General features: G+C 40.9%; 1 protein-coding gene across 1 annotated transcript in view; it reads left to right on the top strand.

The window, feature by feature from the left end:
• PTPRO (protein tyrosine phosphatase receptor type O) overlaps positions 1-19,843 on the top strand; it is a 155,781-nt gene extending 135,938 nt beyond the window's left edge. The window contains exons 18-27 of the mRNA XM_085324046.1: positions 2,833-2,868; positions 4,380-4,461; positions 5,469-5,559; positions 6,033-6,109; positions 7,948-8,082; positions 8,961-9,083; positions 10,905-11,059; positions 13,475-13,610; positions 17,129-17,249; positions 18,488-19,843. Of these exons, the coding sequence (XP_085180172.1) occupies positions 2,833-2,868; positions 4,380-4,461; positions 5,469-5,559; positions 6,033-6,109; positions 7,948-8,082; positions 8,961-9,083; positions 10,905-11,059; positions 13,475-13,610; positions 17,129-17,233 (940 nt within the window). The 3' untranslated portion in view covers positions 17,234-17,249; positions 18,488-19,843. The remainder of the gene's footprint in view (positions 1-2,832; positions 2,869-4,379; positions 4,462-5,468; positions 5,560-6,032; positions 6,110-7,947; positions 8,083-8,960; positions 9,084-10,904; positions 11,060-13,474; positions 13,611-17,128; positions 17,250-18,487) is intronic.
• The last annotated feature ends 885 nt before the right edge of the window (positions 19,844-20,728 follow it).

Here is a 20,728-nt window from a genome sequence, read left to right as displayed (position 1 = left end):
GAAAATAGCTAGCCAGTGAAGCCTCAGGGTCTATTTAGAATCAGAACTGTTTCACAAACTCATTGCAAATGCAGTTGTTATCGACCGTGACCCCAAAATGCTGCATTTGTCTAAAAGAAACTTTTTTTTCTGATGATCTGGAGTCTAATAGGTACTGATGTATAAAAATGTGTTTGATACCAAAATGAAGATTTACTTTTGAACAAACCGYCTCCCTGGTATTATCATACAATAATGATGCCCTAGTAGGTAGTCACAGAAATCTTCTGYGTAGGGATTCCTGAGAGTGGTTTTCCTTGGGTCACATTGACTCTGTAGAAGAACCTATCTAAATTTGGAGTAGGCTCAGACATAAGAATATTTTTTTGTTTGTTTTTACAACTAAAGAAGGGGTATATTTCTTTTCCCCTGAAAGTCAAAGTGTGTTCTCTGCACAAACCCAAGTGAAGAGCAGAAACAAGTCTTGCAAACCTCTCCAAGCCTAGTATTATATTGACTTGTAACTTGACTGAAATAAACTCAACTTAACTAACTTCCTATGTTCCACAATGATGGAGGATTAGGCAAACAGTTTATTGMTGTGCAGATCAAACTCATCTCATTTAACTCAGACCATCAAGAATTCCAAGATGGCCATTTCCAATGGCTGTGCTGCAGAAAGGGTCATCTCCCTCTTTTGCCTCTAAACGTGCATTAACTCACCTTTGGAAATGTGCGTCTGCCTTCAGAGGCTGCCTCGACAGTCAAGCTATCCAGATTAGACTAGAGAAGTTTCGAGGASCTGAAGCTGAATGACAGAAGATGAATCCCTCTCTTTGTATTTTACTCTGTAGGATAAATGAAAGAATAGGTGAAACACAAGCTAGTGTCTTTTACACACAAGTTGGTTTAAAACATTTATTAGCATTCAGGAAACAATTGCAATGCTAAGAAACAAAGATCCCTTGAGACTCTCACAGCACAAGAAATAGTTTCTGAGAAATGGATGTCAATCATTWCTTTTAATGCCTCTTGAAGTGTTCCTTGAAGAAGAGTTCCTAGAAACACTCCTGTCATAAGCAGCACTTAAATATTTTTTTCTTTTGAAGTGAATTCTGATACCCAACATTAAAAGATTTACCACAGTCACAGAGGRTAAAAGAGAGTTGCACTGAATAATCTAGATAAATTAATTTTAAGTTTTTTTGGAAAAACTGCTTTGAAGAAGTCGAATAAATATTACCAGGGTATGTGTATAGTACACATGAATGAGTCACTGTACCTGCATAGATAGCATCATAGCCTAAAGAGATGTATAATACTATATTATTCTGCGAAGTAGATCTCCACATTARTGTAAAATTGCTGTTGCCATAGCTCTTGTTCACTCTGAAGGCAAAGATCTGGATCAAAACTGAAAAGTACTTTGACCAAATAACAAAATTAGCCCAGGTTGCAGCTACTTTGATAACCGAGCATTTTGGAAAATTTCATTTTGGAAATTTTGGAAATGAATCATTTCCCTTCTAAGCTTGAAAGGGTAGAAAAATAAARTAATATACTTTTTAATATTTCTTTCTTTACTCTCTCTTTTCACTGCTTTAAAAGTCTTTACCTTTAATTTACAAATTGAAGCTATGACCCAAAGTTTCTAGAAATCATTCAACTATAGTCATGAAATTAAAAATAGCATCAGTATAACGTGATTAATGAACAGATGTTATTTAATACTCAAAGTAAGAATACTCAGAAAAAAGAAGTATAACACCACTAAGATTCCTTTGGGGGAAGCAAGAATTTATTTGTGCTGTGACATTACTCTGTCGCTGTCAGTCTGTGCACTTGCCATTGGTGCTCTGTCGTCCCCTTAAAAGGGGGGATCAGTATTTTCAAACCTGTAGCCAAAGTATTCCAGGATYCTGGCTTTATGCATTTAATATCTGAGTGATCAGTTAATGTTTTCGTGACGATGACTAAGTCAACACACAGCCTCACTTGCTCGCCCACTCACTCACTCACTGACACATTCACCCCCTTCCAAAAAAMCACATGAAGGTAGTTAGTGTAGTGCGGTTCTTATGTCCATTTCAAAGGTTTAAACTGCTCAATTCATTCATAATCTTGCTCACAACTGTCTCTAGTGAATTATGTAACGTATAAATCATGTGAAGACAGTGCATTATATTACTGGCATAATTACCTCTACCTGATAGAAGTCAATTATAATTTTCAAAGGTTTAAGCGTTAGTTCTATTGAAATCGGTAGGATATTCACCATTGTCTTCGCTGATCATCACATAAGCAGGCTATGCAATGAGTGAGAAATACTGTTTGGGCCTTTCTTTGTTCCACCCTTACTTGAATTTGCAAGTGTTTTTTTACTCCCTTTACTGAACTGATGAACATTCATCCCACATATCCCCGTCCACTTTTCCAGCTTGCAGAAGCTGGAGCGGGGCTCCCTGGGGTGGACCTTTGTGCTCCATCTCCTGCAGTCCCRAAGCCTCCTGCTCAGCTCGGCTGGGGTTTGGCCCCTGGGACCAAACCCAGGCTCACATGCAGCCACCAGTCCCGGTGGGTTAGGATTTGCAGAGGACCCACTGCTTGTGCGGATGAGTTTTCCCTTTTATAAGCAAGTAGTTCTTAGAGCTACAGAATGGAAAACTCGTCCCATTAACATCAATGGAAATTTTACTATTAGTTTAAAAATTTCCAAGATATTATCACCAATCTTATCCTGAGTAATATGCTGACCATAAAACAAACATTCTTAAATCAGTACTAACTTTAAATTAAGAACATACCACAATTTAACAAATGACCTCTTTTTTTTTTTTTTTTTTTTTTTTACAGGAGTAAAAATGGATTAAAGAAGAGAAAGCTGACCAAGTATGTGACTTCTTGAGTATTTAAAATAATTTTTTTAAAAGTTGCCTTAGGCTGAATATGGATGGTGGAGTGCATTGCCATAGTGATATTGCAGTTACAGATATAGAAGACTTCTTAGTAAACACATCTTGAGAGAGGTGTCAGAATGTCAAAAACAAACAATAATTGCACAAAAATAACTCTTAAGAACAGATAAGTTGTGGTAAAACAGCTCCTGACTGACATAAAATTGGTCATGAGGGAAAAGATCAATTATCCAAGTTAGTGATTCCAACGGAGCTGTTCCTTAGTTAAAAATGACAAATAGTGAAAAACTGGAATGCGTTTTTTCCCTCTTGACACAGGGCTCTCATTATGGTTGTTGCTAGAACATTAGATTATTAATGCTACCAGTTAAAGAGGAGTAATTAAGTGGTGATAAGACAAGTTCCTATGGGCATATTGCCTCCAAGAAAAAAAAAAAAAAAAAAAAAAAAGATTATTGTGCACATGCTTCAGTAGCTTGTAAATTAGAACATGATAATTAGGTGAGGGAAGCTGTTTACCTGTGGGCCATTATTCAGAGCGTTAGCCTTATTATTCCTCCTTTATGTTCAGAGGCAGTGCCTGTACTAAGAGGTAGACTCTTACTTGGCAAAAAAGTACGTAGAGCAATGGGAGTCACTACAGCAAGGCCAGTTTATACCTGCAGAAGCTCTTCAGGGCTTTGTATTGTTTTACTTCACTGTTTTCAGCAACCATTTCTCCAGGAGCATTCAAACTCTAACGCTGAATGCCTGCAGTTCTCAAAGCCAGTGGAGAAAACAGGCACTGCAGCAACATCCAAAATGCTATCTTAAGTTTTTTTCACAGACCTTCTCCAAAATCAGACCCTAAATAAGAAATCTACTGAAGGTCTGAATGAGCAAAGCTCAGGTGGATGTATCTGTTTACCAGATGRTTTCTGTATGTGAAAGCAACCTTTTATATGGCATGGAGGTAACTTAAATCAGCTGTCACTGCACTGCTACAAGAAGCATGCTGACAGCATGGTAATTCAAGTGAGTCCGCACCAAGGTGCAGGATCACCCTCTCATCATGGTGCCACTTGTACCTTGGGGATATATTCCCTTTAGAGACCTTCAGAGGTGGTGGAGGGGCTCGGGAGTCTGAGTAAGATGTGTGGGTCTTTATCTTCACCTTAGATCAGGACAACTCCTACCTGCTAACCAGGTCAATCCTCACCAAGAGCTGCAGAGCTCAGCTCACCATGTGGATCAGTCCTCTCCTTGAGTCATGCTGGCTTGTGCTGTTACAGTACAGTACAGGTAACCAGGAATATATTCAATGCCATTTGTTGGCACTGAATCAGATTTTTTTTTTCCTCCTTTTCGTTACTTTCTGGCATTAACAATTGCAAATATATATTCATGACATGATAGCATTCTGTGGGACAATAGAAATGAAACCCATTTAAAAWGGTTTTTTTCCCTAAATGTTGATGTGTTTGTTTGTTTGGTTTTATTTTTAAGCCCTGTCCAGCTGGATGATTTTGATGGCTACATTAAGGATATGGCCAAAGATTCAGATTATAAATTTTCTCTGCAATTTGAGGTAAATCTGTGGGGACTCCTTCCTCTGCTAGCTGCCATGCCTAAATCAGCTTTTTCCAGATGTTAAGTTTATATAGTATGTTCGTGTGGTCTATTGTGTTTCATAAGTGCTGTTGCAATGTAGATGAGCTTCACTTGAAGTTCTACAGAGCTTAGAAACGACCCTTAGTAATATTAAAGAYCATATTTGGTAAGCTGATTTCCATGGCTCATCACATTTAGATTTAGATAATTGTCAGACATGTCTTTTTTAGTTTAGGRTCTGTTGGCAGCCTAAGTTGAATTCAGGATTATAATAATTGCCTTAATTGGGGGTGCGGGAGAGRGCAGCACTGGAGTGAGGAGGTGACATCAAAAATCTCTTCAAGAGCAAGGGGGATGCATTTTCTTGCTGGATAGTTCAGGCAATGTACCTCATTTAAAGTCAGCTTAGTCATATAAAACTAAAAAGCTCCAGTCCTAGAGCTGCTGAAGCGACATCAGTGCTCCCGATGACTCAGAAGAGGAGGAGAAGGAGGGCTGTCAGGATGTTACCTGCTGTAGCGTGTGGCTGACATGTGCCCTATCTCTCAGCGAAAACTGCTTTGATGCATCAGATACTAGATGTGACTACTTAGAGTAATTAGAAACATCTTTCAAGCATTCCCCTGTATCAAGATGGAAAGCCACTTGAGGAACTGAAGAAAGCTCTTAAAGTGGTGTGTATGACCACCACAGAAATAACTTATCAACCCCCTGGTCTGACACTGTTTTAGCTAATTAAGTGCCGCTGGAGGGGAGCAACCCTTAGTCACAGCCTTGACTGGCAGCACTGCATTGGTCTGAAGTTGTTTTGAGCCAAACTCATGGGCGGCAGATAGGGAAACTAAGTGTATCCTTATTGTCAGTTTATAAAGAGCTTTATGAACATTTTCAGCTTGGTACATGCCACAGGCACTCATTTCACAAAGAATTATTTTTTGAGTGTTAGTGAATTTGAACTTGACATTTTTCCTTCTGTTACCCCAGGAGCTAAAACTGATTGGGCTTGACATACCCCACTTTGCTGCTGACCTTCCCATGAATCGCTGTAAAAATCGCTACACAAATATCCTACCATGTGAGTACAATGTGTGCAGGCTCCTGCTGAAGAGCCTTTAGAGGGGAAGAAGAGTTTTAATAAGAGAACTGTGAAATTAGCACAGATTTTCAGACAAATAAAAACCTGTTCTAAAACCTGCTCCTAAAGAGAATCAGGCAATAGGGTTTTTCTGTCAGCCCAGGACTGGTGATTGGAGTTAAGAAATACAAAGTCATTTCTACTACTAGCAGTGTTGTTTTTTTTTCTTATGATTTTAATGAAATGTAGGAGAGYCCAAAGGGATGGCAATTGGAGGGTGCATTTTGCACATTAATTGTGTTGCAGCCATGTAGTGCTTACTGAAGCAAGCATCGCTCTCTCTTACTGAATATGAGCATTCTTTATTTCTTAATAGATTTTTTCAGGTTTTAGAGTATTGCTTTTAATTTCACTTAGTTTGACATGAGTGCCATGTTTGAAAAACCAATTCAATTTTTTTTTTCTTTTTACAGATGATTTTAGCCGTGTCCGGTTAGTTTCAATGAATGAAGAAGAGGGTTCTGACTACATTAATGCCAACTATATTCCCGTGAGTAAAGAGACTCCAAACAATGTAAAGAGTAATGTACTGTGCAGCAGTTCGAGCATGCCAGCAGCAAATGGTGCAAAATCTCCTGGTAGCTCAGTCACACTCTCCACTTCAGCTTCCAGTATGCTGCCCGCAGGGAACTCTGCTTTTCAGTAGCCTTTGCAGTCCCCCACGCTTGTTCTCGTCTCTGCCACGAAGGTCTGTCCCCATTCCCCCGCCTCCATCCTGGCTGCAGCTCCATGCATGCCCTGTTCACCCTGTGCAGGGAAAGCAGGACACAAAGGACACAAATCTGCTTAGAAAAAAAAAAAACTCTGCTTGGGGGGATGTTTGCAGGGGAGCATTTCTGCCTCACTGTCATGAACAGGAGACGGTGTTGGCCTGGCCTGGCTGGAGGGAGGTGAGTCAGGATTACGCCAAAGGGAAGTGCCTTTGGATGAATCAGTGAAGCCACTTTGCTCCTGTCCCATCAGGGTGCTGCTGAATGTGTTGCCTGTATTTGGCTTCTGTGTAGCACCGGATGAACAGACAGTAAAGCTGCAAGTGTCTTGAGCTCATACTGAATCAGGAAATAAAAATTTACAAATACCCCAAATTTACAAATACTGGCAAATGAGAAAACTTCTATGAAGTGTTTGTAGCGTCCAGGATTATATGTAATGGTCTCCTTTTTGGATTGTTCAGTTTATATTTTACATCTGTTCAGTTTTGCTAGTAGCATAATACTAGCCATAGGAATTGCCCTCCCAACAGGGGCAGACAGAGCATCCTGATGTTTGGCTTTTCTGATAATTGCTTCTTCACTAAATACCTCCTTCTAGATGCTGTTATTAGTGGTGATCGGAGTAGCTGTGATAGCAGATATTTGCCACTTGGACATAGCACGTATAGACAAAGAGCTTTCCATATATAGTACAAACATGGAAGTTGAACTGACTTTTAGAAATGTATGCAGAAAGTCATTTCTGGAAGGTGCTCCCGAATCTTCAGTATTTCAACAATCCGCATACTATGGTGGCACAGAAATAGCTCAATTTACACAGGCATATACCTTTTGCTCTTACTAGGAATATCGAATAATTTTTCCAAATGAAGTTTTGCAGATGCAGTCTCAGCAAATATGATTATAGTAGATGTTAAAACTGTGCTTCTGTGGATATTTTATTATTTACAGTGGTCTTTTGGGAGGGGAAGGGAGAAGAGAGGGAGGACTCTTCTACATCTAAAAGCACACTGATAGTGACAAGAGCAGAAATACATGGATATAAAGCACCTGAGCTTCAATAAAACATAGCAATGATAATCTGTTAAGAGTGCTGACTCAGCATAATCTGTATTATTTTAAGCAGAATTCTAATTGGTTTCTTATCAGTTTAAGTCCTTATAAAGTAAGCACATGCAAATACTCCTTTTTATTGCTACCTTCCATTTACATCAGTTCTTGAAAATCACCACAGGCTTGGGATGAGGAGGCTAAGCGTATATAATTGTTTTATTTCTGTAATGAAAAAAACTTTGAATTATGACATCTGGAAGAAGTTGAAATTTTGCTACAAGAGTCTCATTACCCTTTTGTCTAATGTTGCCTTTCTGGCTCTCACAGAAGTTGTAAAGTATTAGCTTCACCATCTGTTTTTCATTCTAAATTGATTATACTTTGGAAGCATCAAAAACTGGCAAAAGTTGTAATCTCAAAATAAATTTAAAAAATTATGAAGTAGTTTCTTTAAAATACACAAACTGAGCTTTGGAAACTAAAAAACTACATGTACCAAAGAAAAATACATGTTCTGAAGTATTAAGCCAGTTGGTAAATAGCATCTGTTTCTGTTTCTTAGGGTTACAATTCACCCCAGGAATACATTGCAACACAAGGACCATTGCCAGAAACCAGGAATGATTTTTGGAAGATGGTTCTTCAACAAAAATCTCAAATTATTGTTATGCTCACACAGTGTAATGAGAAAAGAAGGGTATGTAGCAAAATCTTACGCATAGTATGAAAGAAATTATTCTGAAAACATAAATATTTTCTGGTGGGTTTCTTTGCATTGATTTCTGATCATGAAGCAGCATCATAGCGAGACCTGGAATTCCCCTTCGTTCACTTATGGAAGGAGTTTCAGGATTGGGTGACTTTTTTCTGGTTATAACTGGATCTGTAAGTATGGGTTAAGGATAATTAATCAGCCTCTAAAGGTCTACTGCAAAGGTTTGAAGGTGCACCTTAAACCGTAAAAGTGAAATCTTGAAGTCATTTCCTTCACTTCTGGTTTGTTTGTGGCTGAAGCTAAAACATGGATATGAAATGGTGAAAGTAGTAGGTAATTCTTATATCGTAGACATGAATATTTTGTCCGGGTCAGGGTTGGTTAGTGTATTTTTTCCTATCTCAGAAGTTATTTCAGAGTGCCTAGAATGTAGATTTTCTACATTATTTTAAGTTTAGAACAGTATCTTATGCTTTACAGGTTCCTTGACACTATAATAGGACAATTTGGAAATACATTTTTTGCAGGGGGGGGGTTCTTTGTGTTCTTATTCTCCGTATTTTGTAAAGCTAATACTTTTAGACCTACTCTATTAGTAAAAATTTACAAAGAAAGTATGCATTTCCAATCTTTGCTGTAATAATGTTCCCCTTCAAAAAAACAATATATAACCATGTCCATAGTTGCACAAGCAAGAATGAGGAGACTGAAAAAGTTGTTGCAGTAAATATTACTACCTACTAAAGTGCCCAGTAAATAATGCTGTAAGCATTTCTGAAGTTGAGATTTGGTATACTTTTGATTGTGATTTCTTGTTTTATATACATATGTATGTATGTGTATGTATTTTCCCCTTTCAGGTGAAATGTGACCATTACTGGCCCTTTACAGAAGATCCTATTGCATATGGGGACATCACAGTGGAGATGCTGTCTGAGGAGGAGCACACAGACTGGGTTTATAGGAATTTCCGAATTAGCTATGTAAGCGAAGTGTGTTGCATTGCTGTACTAAAGCCGTGGGACCAGTTTTGATCCAGACTTTTCTTTAACTTTTATCCATCTCTGGCATGCAGTGGAAAACACCTAAGGAAAAGATTATGGCTCTGCTCTCATTCCACATAGACAAACATTAAAACTGTTTGACACACTTGCCCCTAAGACTGTCATCTCTGTGAGCTTCTCAGTAATAGGCAAGGAGAGGTTAGTTGCTGCTAAGCTCACGGTGATCCAAACACCAACACTGCTGGGATTCTGGACATTTCTGTGATGTAGATAATTAGTGACAATGAACATGTCAACCTTTTTTTTCTTCATCTAGGCATTGATGATCTAGCGCTGGGGGTCCTCATGTTATAAGCTATTCAAAACTGGAAAATACCAATACAGAAACTGAAATTATTTTTCAAAGGGGCAATTGTGCAATAACCATAACATAGGCTTGGTGCATGTCTCAGACAGGATCTTGAGTAAAACAAGAGTTTTCCACACAGCTGGTTCTCCACGCCCTGGTGCTGCTGCAATAGGACATTTTTCTGCTTATTAAAGCAGAGGAAATGGGAGAGGCAAACAGTTCATCACAACCTGCCAAGCTTCCTSTGCAGCTTCTTCAGTAAAGCATGTGAAAACACAGCTAGGAACCAGCAGACCAATTTAGAGAACTTGCATATGAGACCAGATAAAATGCCATGTAGTCATATGTGGAAGCAAGCCTTGGAGCTCATCTCTGCATTCTGTTATCCGCTGATGTCAGCAAGTTCATTCTTAAGATATTTTGAGCTTGACCARACTTATAAAATACTGAAATTCACATAAGCAAATGAGATGTCCAAATTAAAGCTGTTGAGATTTTCGAGCATTTCTTTTCAGCTTTATTTCCTGCATCAGCTAGTTGCAGGCGTCAGCACTTGAAGCAAAAGGGACAAATATGGAGGAGACATGACAAAAACAGTGCCCTGACACTTTGACGTTGGCCCAGGATCTCAGTCCTACTCACACATGCCAGTGTGCACAGGCAGTATGAATGCAGAAAATGTGATGAAATCAACTCAGAGGTTGAGCTGCTGGTATCTTTTAAAAAATAATGATCTGAATGCAGTTTGCAGTTCAGATAAGCTGCCCATTGCCAAAGTCGGGGAGGCTACTTTAGTTTTTTTCCCACTGATCTCACTTTTTATACCTTTAGTTATAATTGGCTTAGCATCTGTCAGTGACCAGAGACAGGTTACTGAAGTAGAGGGATTTAGCCTCACCCAGAATAGCAAAATTAAAAGCAGTAATTGCTTGCCATGAGCTGTGGTGATGAGCCACCTYGGCTACACCTCAAGTTTTGAGTTTGGTAAGTCTCAAAGCCAAAACTAGTTGTGTTGAGGGTCTTACTTCAYCTACAGCCAGTAGAGTTCTTAGCCCGATAAATGCTTTTGTTAATGGGTATTTTCTGAGAAAGTTCCTTCCCCCTCTGAAAATGGTGATGTTGGGAGGTGATTTTTTTCTTCCCTTTTGCCTTCTTTTTCATTGAAACTTGAAAAGGAAAATTCTCGTGAGACCAACCTTGCTTGTTTGCCAACAGTTTTACTCTTTGTCAATGCAAATGGAAAAAGAAAAAGGGAATGGAACAGAAAGAGGAAGAAAACCCAAACCAGAAAATTACAGCAGTTTTTAATCAAATGCCATGTAAGGTCTGTGCCACTTTTTGACCAGCTTTGCTTCCTGAGGCTGTATTTGGAAAAAGCTCTCGGTCAGACTGCTTGTGACTGCACTGTCCAAACTGCTGTGAACATGCTGAAACTCTGCTTTTCCCATTAGGCTGATGAGGTGCAAGACGTGATGCATTTTAACTACACTGCCTGGCCTGACCATGGTGTGCCCACAACCAACGCTGCTGAAAGCATCCTGCAGTTTGTACAGATGGTCAGACAGAAGTCGGCAAAGAGTAAAGGCCCCATGATTATACACTGCAGGTAAGTGCTTCAAGGAAATGGAGAATTAAAGGACATAACTTGTCAAAGACCTTGTAAAGCCATTGGAAGGAGAGATTCWGGGATTCACCTGTTAGCTGGAGATTATCCTCTTTGTTTTTAAGGGAGAAGGACTAAAGCCTTTGACTGTAGTGGGGCTGGAATTTTAGCATGCGTCCCTAGATGATCCATGGGCATTTCTTTATCCAGTAGCATCAGTTCTTTGGCTGGTAGAAGTCCAGCAGCAGGCTGGACCGATTTATACAGGCTATACCCTTGCTTTCTCATTTCCACTGCTTTGCGGCTTGGAGGGTGCAACCTGGACAGCAGCCTGTCACAGCGTGTTGTTTTTCTGCAGAAGCATCTGTAGAGAGCATCTTCCTCCACTCCCTTGGCACTCAGTGCATTCARATGGGACATATTAACAGCACTACCCTGTGCGAGCAGTAATCCCGGTATTCCATGATAACAATTACGTGTGTGGGGTTTTTTTTTCTTCTTTTCTTGAAAGAAGCTTGTTTTATATGCTTTCTGATTTATCTCTTGTGCGTCATCTGGCCTTTTATTAGCAAACTCRCCTCCTCAACTGCTCTGGGGGCGGCTGCAGTGTTGGTGATGATATCATACCAGCTTGTTTCCTGATGCAACTCTCCCAGTTGACTTCAGATCTCTTTGTGGCTCCGACTGCTAGAGCTACTCAGAACAGATTTTTTTTCAGAGATACATAAATAGCAGAGTTGCAGCGGATGAATATGTATGTATTAGGATGACACACTCCCACTGGAGGTCAAGGCTTGATGAGATTAACGTCAGCCTACCCTGCATCACCCATCTCAGAGGTGATAAACAGTTATGTTGCTGCACAGCATGTCAGCAAACCCCAGTGATGTCTTTCCTGTTGCTGATGTGATGGTTGACACTTTCTGTCTCTTGCAGCCACTTTGCACACTTTGGGGAGCTATTTCTCAGAGAACATTTTTTTATAACAATATAATTTCTGGTTTCAGATATGGCATTAAATGCTCTACTAGGAAAGAAATCAACAGCAGCATTTGTAAAAGCAGCAAGTCATGCAGGCCTCCCCTATAACTTATTGGAGAAATTCACAGGAAATATAGTTTTGGGACTGAGTCCTAGTATCAAGAAAGGTGCTAGTAAGCCAGGGAAGGGATTTATATGCAGGTCTGTGAAATAAAATCCTTTATATAACTCTGCTGCCTTTAATTGCTATGGGAAGGAATAGGAGCAAGCATGGGACAGCTGGAAAACACATGTAGTATCTTCTTTTTAATTGGGATACTCCTCCCTGCAAAGAAATATGTTTTAAGATGGTATCTTTAGGGTATATTGTACATCTTGGACCATGCTGTGGCATTGTGGGGCAGAGACTGATGGCCCTGGGCTGGGCTAAAATGGGGTCTGGGACTGGGGCTGGGGCTAGGCAGGGTAACCAGGGGGTGACAGGATCCGGTAGGGCTGTGGGTGCCTTCAGGACCTGCCAGTGTTGAGCTGAGCTGCTGCAACTTTGTCACAAATACTTTCATGGCTTTTCTGGAAAATGCAAGAAAGCGCACACTTCTACACAGAGTGGTAGATACTATGTTGGCACTCTGTATGAGTGCAGCATTTTAGAGGTTCGAAACCTCTGAAAGCATATCTGAAATGAAATCATGTGATTTCACAAGTAATGTTAAACTCTAAGGCAAAAAAAATATTTGCATACTAGAAATTCTAAATCAAACCAGTGTGGTTTGCTTTTCTAATCACCAAGCTTCCTTTTGTAGGGAGGAAGATATGTCAGCTGAGTGCTTGCTGCCTATTTCTATCTGGTACTCCCAAGGCAGAAGTCCCAGAGCGTAGCATCTTCTGGCCTCCAGTCCCCAAGAGGCCGTCCACTGAGACTGAGCTCCACTAGTGTGTCCTTGCCAAGCCATTAGATCCCTGTGTAGAGAGCTACGAAGCTAAATCCTTGCATATTCAGTCACAAACACATGGGTGCAGTAACTGCTGAAGAGTGGGTCTTTTTGCAGTTATGGCTACAGCTCTGGTAGTTTGAGATTTCTCCTCACTTTGAAGGGAAGTATGAGGGTACATGGGAGCTGGCATTGAGACTGGGCTGAGCAGACTCCTAAGGGTGAATGAGCACCTGCATGCACAGTCTGCATGTGAGTGCACATATGAGATGAGGAGGACTATAGGAAGGTGAAATAATTGCAAAGCCATCCATTCCATAAGCAAAATATGAAGGCTTGCACAGCATTATATCCTACACATGAAACAACCTCCTGTCTGCTCTTAAGTTAGATATATCAGACTATCAAGTCAGCTGCAAGACACCTGCTCTTTGCAGCACCACCAGTTTTCCTCTGCATCTGCACCAGAAAAGCCTGAAATGATGGTCATGTCTGTGCGTTGCAGTGCTGGAGTGGGACGAACAGGAACCTTCATAGCCCTGGATCGACTCTTACAGCACATTCGTGATCACGAGTTTGTAGATATATTAGGTCTGGTGTCTGACATGCGGTCCTACAGGATGTCCATGGTACAGACGGAGGTAAGGTGCCCTCTTCAGCTTGTTTCAACATTAAGAACATATCATCATATCTATCTCATGCTTCTCTGTAGCTTGTTCACGTTCAACAGCATTTTGTTCCCATTGAACACCTGACAAAATAGCTATGAATAGATACAATTAAACGTTCTTCTTCATTGTAATATTGTCTCATTGTTAGTCTGCTGCGTAAGTAATCGTATGTCAGAGCCTGACAACGTATCTACAAACTCATTGATGTCTTCCAAGGATGAGTTGTTGTCCCCTTACAGGAAATGAATGTATACAAATATATTACAGGAGGTTAGCATTTGCAGTTTTCAAACCGTTTTGAAAAGAATTGTGTTTGCTGAAGGGATTAATGACTCATGGACTGATATCAGGGTTGGGCAGCCATTCATACTTCTTCAACAGGCAATCATCTGRCCAAGCACATGATCTAAGTTACATGATGGCAGTACAAATATCCAAAGCAAAATAGAAAAAATAATTGTGTATGTCTGCCAGACACGCTCCTTTCCCTTCTTCCTAGCCCCACATCTATGAGATTTTTTYYYYTTTTTTTTTAAGGAAAATATCGGGAGGATTGTCATATGATAAGAATATGGAATGTGTATGGAAAAAAATGCACGAACTCTTTTTTTTTCCAAAGCTGAAACTTTTATGCATTTGAAGCATACCAGTGCCTCTACTGATGGCTGAAAAGTTTCATACCCATTATACTGGTTGCTGGTTAGACACAGTATAAACTAGTAATTGCCATATAGCTGCAAGTGCATAACTGTTTGCAGGCTAGATCTAGCAGACAATATGTTGCCAAGGAGTACTTAAAGCAGACCAAAGTRGTATGGATGGGACAGGAGAAAGAAAATCTGCAGCGACACTGATTAGCACCTGTGAATGAGAAAGGTCTTTCTCAGACTTCATTACACAAACACTTTTTTTCCCAGTTTACTGACTTAATCCAAAGGCAGATCCTTAAGTAAACACCAGAGAAACAAATACCCGTGGCATGGATTATTGCAGAAACAATGGTATTACCACTCCAGAGGTGCTGAGATTTGTTTTTAACGTGTGCACGCTCCTTGCCCACTTGGGACTGGTATCAAAGGCCAGTGTTTTGTGGTCCAGCTGCTTGGGACATAGGCATCCCCCACGGCTGCAGCAAGGCCTCTATGGCTCTCCCCWCCCTTGGCCAGCTGAGCTCTCCCCACCACCCGGGCGGCATTGCATCACACCCACCTCTTTCTCTGCCAAATATGCAAATCCTCAAATGCAAACTCGTTCCTCTTTTTCTCCCCTCCACAGCTGTGCTGCAAGGGGTCACAAGGTGGCAGTGACAGTCAGGCACAGAAGCCACCAGCACTTGGGCTTTCATTACAAAGCTTGAAACCACACACACACACACACACACACACACACACACACACACACACACACACACAGTTTACCTGGTTTCACATTTCCTCATAAACTGGAAACTTGGCTGTGTCTCACCGAGCAGTTAAAAAAAAAAAAAAAGACGCAGACAGCTAGTTAAAGAAGTCACCATCCTGAACTGGAGGCAGTTATTGCAAATAAATAGGTGTGAGGAAATCCAGACAAATTTGTGGCCGAAAATATGCTTCAAATGTATATTGCTGTCTCCTTAGATCAGCAGGGACTGATYCCCCCCACTGGGGACAGGCACTGAAATCCAGACTTGGGTTTTGGAGCTTGAGACCAYCTTTGTCTTGGGAGAGTCATTTCTGATGATTGAGATCCACTAGCTGCCTGCACATGGTGCTCATAAAGCTTGTTTAGGATTCGTCAGAGTTTGCCTTCTCTCTCTCTTTGGGGAAAAAACCTTAAATGATGAGATACAGATTTCAGATTGAAATGCAGTCTTTATTTGTATGATGATAATGCTTAGAAAAGCCAATCTGAAAGCAAAATCCAAACCAAGCAACCAAGAAAATCCCTGTGTGTTGCACTAAAACCTGCCCACAGATGTAATGGTACATGYGATTTACCTGCCTGCTTACAGTGTCATTTTCACAGAGGCTGATGGTCCCCAAATGATTACCTGCTCTGTGAACAAAAACAACAAGCACATTTTAGCTTTTTATTGGTAAAACGTCAGGAGTTACAGGAACATGAGGCTCAGCAAAATATTTCAGGTAGTGAGGTGTGTGTCGGGGAGAGAAGGAGACAGAGAGGCAGAGAGCGAGAGAGAAAGCGAGAGAGGTGGGTGGACTTTATTATCTTTCTGAGAATTAATCAATTTTCAGGCCATACAAGATAAACCCACTTCCTAAATAATACAGAGAGCCTCTAGGCTGAACAACTGGCAAATTGTATACCTACAACTAAAAGACATCTAGTGCTGGAAATACTGCATGCTGGACGTTCCTGTAGTCAGCTGCRCCTGTGCAGGGGCCAGGACCATAGGGCTGGCCTTCCTAGTCCTGCAAAGTTGCTACCAAGGTCCTCGTTTTATACTTAGATGGAAAGATTCCCTATGCATGCAGCTRAGCAACAAACTTACTCAAGGGGAAGCATGCCGCTTAGCAGTGCTGTCTATGGCTGGTGCCTCACTCCTGCACTGTGGCCCCTCTCCTTAGAGCTGGCATTTGCTTGCAGAGCCTCCTTCTGAATCTTGCGGAATTCAGCAGAGAAGACAAGTCAAACTCTTTTCAGTTGTCACATGTGACAGGACAAGAGGCAATGGGCAGAAACTGAAGCACAGGAAGTTCCACCTGACCGTGAGGGGGAATTTCTTCACTGTGAGAGTGGCGGAGCACTGGAACAAGTTGCCCAGAGAGGTTGTGGAGTCTCCTTCTCTGGAGATCTYCAAGGCCYGCCTGGCTGCAACCCTGTCTACCAYGCTCTAGGAGCATGCTGAGCRGAGAGGTTGAACTAGATGATCTCCAGAGGTCCCTTCCAACCTTACTGATTCTATGATTCTTTGATTCTCCGATGCTATGAATGATAACAACTATTGTTTCTAAATGCAGACCAGGTTACTAGCAAGTCAACTTATAATTATGGTTACAGCAGTTTTTTCACTGCATAGTTGTGACTTRAAGAGTGTATCTAGTTCTGAGATTAAATTTGCCACTAACAGTAGAGTAGAAGCAATGAACAGAGAGACTGTTTTGTTGGTTAATCATAATTATTGGTAAAAGCCTTCATGCTACTCTCAAGTAGTCTAGCTTCAACTTCTAGTCAGGTGGTATCAAGGCAGCCTACGMTGCAACTGCAGTGTTGGTTTATCATTCAGTATCATTCAGGTTATTAACAACTTCTTATTACAATGCCTAGCTAGTTCAGGTGAATGCAATGGTTCCACAACTGCTCTCTGTAATAAATAAGTGCTATTACTTTGGGATCAAACATTTCACTGGATGTAGCTGGGGGCTGAGGCAAGAAAGAGAAGTTTTGCAGACTGTTACTATGAACTAGTGAACTGTTTCACTGGTCAGATTTTTGTCACACTTTCTGAGGTATAAAAACCACATTTGTGTGATCCTTTCTTCCAGGAACAATACATTTTTATTCACCAATGTGTGCAATTGATGTGGCAAAAGAAGAAGCAGCAATTCTGTATCAGTGATGTCATATATGAGAACGTCAGCAAGTCCTAGTTCAGAATCACAGGTGGTAAGTCAAGCAAGCCTGTCCTTGCATAGTCCTTACAGTTCATCAACTTGACTGCTTGGTAGCAAGCGATGTAAATGATATTTGTTCCTCATGCTACAGGAGCTCTGCTTGGGATTTGGAGTTTTCTGTACCTCATTGCTCTCTGAGATGATTTTAACATGGAGAGTACACACACACACACACACACACACACACACACGTATATGTATGTATATAAAATCCTTTTAGCTTCTTGCATTAGATAATCCATCATACCATCCCATGGTAACTTTATTGGCTCAGTAGCTGTTCAGACAAAAATAGAATCCTGAAAAAGGTGTCAACGATTCCTATCAATTTTTCTAAGGCACTTTGAAAAGTTAAAGGGATCAGAGGAGGGAACTTGATGTTCACGGTCATTGTCAAGTTGCATGCCAGCTGCCAAGGTACCAAGGCCAGTTGAGCTTTCTGGGAGGGACTCCCAATACTGCTTTCATGTCAAGAGAGCCTGCTGAAGAGCCAGATGGTAACCAAAAAGCTCTGACACAAAACACTGCAGTTTTTTTTTTTTTTTTTTTTTTTTTTTTTTTTTTTTAAGGCTAAAACCAGGGAACAGGCTAGGTCTCAAATTGGCACTAGTGTTAGCATTAAAAAAAAAAAAAAGTGCTTAACTACTGAGCCTCAGTGACTGACATGATCCTGATCCAATCCCCAACTGCGAAGTCAAACAGACTGCTCTATACCATCAGGAAAGCGGATTGCAGCCTTCTGTCTCGCTCATGTAAGCAAACGCATTTCCTTACACAGCGAGAACAAACTGAGTGCACAAGCAGCCAGTTACAGCTGTGCGAGCAATAAGCTTGAGTTCGTTAGGTGGCAGTAACAAGCTGCAAGCCTAACAGAGGCTTTGGGGGTGAAGCAGGCACTAGTGCACTTCTAAGGCCAGCTGGCTTCTCAGCTTGCAGAGAGCCAGGCTCTGGGCACATGCACCAGTTGCCACTGCACTGTTAGTACAGTGTTAATGCACTTTTGCTAGCCTCTGCATACTTCATTTTCCTGCCCAGAAAATGAGTCATGACTTTGCACATGCCTCAGTTTTCCTGATGTGGAGGTAGTTTACTGTCTAATCTGAATCCCAGAGCCTGGTTATTTGCACTGATGATCTGTAGCCCATCCTATATACATGTCTGGTTAAAATAAATGCTAAAGACTTTATTTATTTCCTTATTTATGTCTGTCCTGTTTTTGCTCTATTTCAGATGAGACCATGAAGCACACCCATCTTCCCTTGCTTCTGAGTATTTTTTCTTTTGATGGTTTGAACTGCCAGTTGTTCTGCCATGAGAGACCACTGCTTTGCAGTATGCGGACAATGAAAGAAAGAAACTTTAACTTTTAGAAGCACTGGGGAGACAAAGCCTTAAAGAGCCTGCGGTGTCTTTTGAACTGTTTAATTTCTGGACATTTTTTTAACTACTGGACCAAATTCAACTAAGTAACATGAAGGAAAAGACACTATATTATGTGCATAAAATAGATTGCTCCAGAGTGTTGGGTTTTTTCGTATGGTACTTTTTGTTAATCTTTTTTTCTGTGCAGGTTGGGCTTAAGGTTAAAGCAAGTGCAATATTTTTTTAATGGTTGAATGAAGAGCTTTCTTCATGTGTCACTGGTCTGTGCTAAAGTCCATAGGAGGGCAGGCATTGTTAGTATCTAATAATACCTCATTAGTGAATAGCGAGGCATGAAAATACATGAAGAAATCTGGAGATTGTGAAGAGAAGATGGGGGGGAGGGTGCTGGGTACACTGATTTTTACTCTTTCCTGCAGCACTGACATTCTGTACTTGGGGGGAATGGGGAAAAATGCAGGACCCCAGGAACCGATTAATGGTCAGAAATCCAACTCATGAAGCCTGAAGCTAGAGTAGGCAGCCTACATTGAGAAATGTGGTTGTTTTGGTTCTGGACTGTGCTACTACTAATTAAGCAGCAGGATGGTTCTTTTCTCCAACACTTTCAGTAATACCACTTTTTAGATAAAGCTAATTAAAGTGCAGATGAATCTGAAGCTGGAATATCATCTTTGACTCCATTACTATAGCATTTAACTGTCTGARCAGTCTATGGTGCCTATACCCCTCATTTGTTTGATATTTTTAATCTGTATTAACCCTGTGTAAAAATGTGAAGCTGATTCAGGTTGGGGAAAGAAAAATATTTGATTAACAGTTGCAAGTATTTCTCCAAGCTAGGAATTCCTGATGTTCTGGAGACCAGTTTTTTTGGCATGTGAAGAGATGTTTATCGCTGCAAGGCTGCCAAAGCGTCGGTCTGGATTCCTGCAGGGACTTTGGGGTCRGGGCGGGGGGCTCTTTCCTTTTTTGCTGTCGGTTTCCGTTCTAGTCAGAATAAYTAGCTATATATATATWTTTTTTTTTGGTCTTTGTATAATTCCGGTACATCATTGTGTATTGTGACCTGGATGCTGTCAGGATGGATGTTGATGGCATTTTGTAACCTGTTGCTTTGTGTCACCTCATTGGAAGTTAGCGGCAATGGTACTCAATGTAAACAAAGCAAACTTGAACTGAAAGTAAACACACTGGATTGCTTACCTGTGAAGCTGTCACTGTCAGCCAAGCAGCAATGCCCCCGTGCATGCGCTCCATCCACCCCAGGGGCCTGCTCTCAGCTGGCCGGCTGCCAGGGCAGAGCTCAGCAGCTCAGCTACTTCCACAGAGCCTGATCACCTCCTTCAGATGGTATCTGACTCCCCCTCCYCCCCCCCCAAAAAAAAAAATTATTCCACCATCAGGTGCCTATTTAACGGCTACTTCATCACAGTTAGTTACAATGAAAAAAAAATCCTTTAAACTATTCCCTATACACTATGCAAAACTGCATAGGCTCAGCCTAACATTCCCCTCCTGTAAAAAAAACAAAACAAAACAAAAMAAAAMAAAMCTGAAACAAGTCCTCATGATGGTATTAAAAAAAACAGGACTCTACCTCTTCTTAAGAGGGTATGATACGAATCCCCTCCCAGCCCCAACTCCTGCTCAGTAGCTACCATTGGACAAGCTCTCATCTCCTGGCTTCATCCACTCCTCACACTTTCCATACATCTAATATTACTTTTGGAGTTTCTACTATGCCAGACTTAAAGCACAGCTACCATTTCTCTAGATAAGATTCACAGAGCTGATGATACAAATGGGCAGATAGTCTTGCCTTTAGCAGGTAGATTGCTAACAAGAAAGGCTTCAGTAGCACATCATTTGTCACTCTTTCACCTGTGTGCTGGGCTGGAGGGCCTGCCATTGCAGTAGAAATGAGAAAGATTTGCCTGGCCTAATTTGAACAGAAACCTGAATTGCAAGTGTGCTTGACCCTCTGTTGGTCTTTTTTATTTTTTTTTTTCCATTTGTATTTCACAGTGTCATTCTGTGTGAACTGAGAAAACATGTCCACCCCCTCTAGAAAACTTCTAGCAGGAA

Source organism: Rhea americana, unplaced genomic scaffold (assembly GCF_003343005.1).
Source record: "Rhea americana isolate MKP2758 unplaced genomic scaffold, rheAme1 scaffold_9, whole genome shotgun sequence".
Taxonomy (NCBI): Eukaryota; Metazoa; Chordata; class Aves; order Rheiformes; family Rheidae; genus Rhea; species Rhea americana.
Note: the sequence above shows the minus strand (reverse complement) of the source record. Positions and strands in the feature narration are given on the sequence as shown.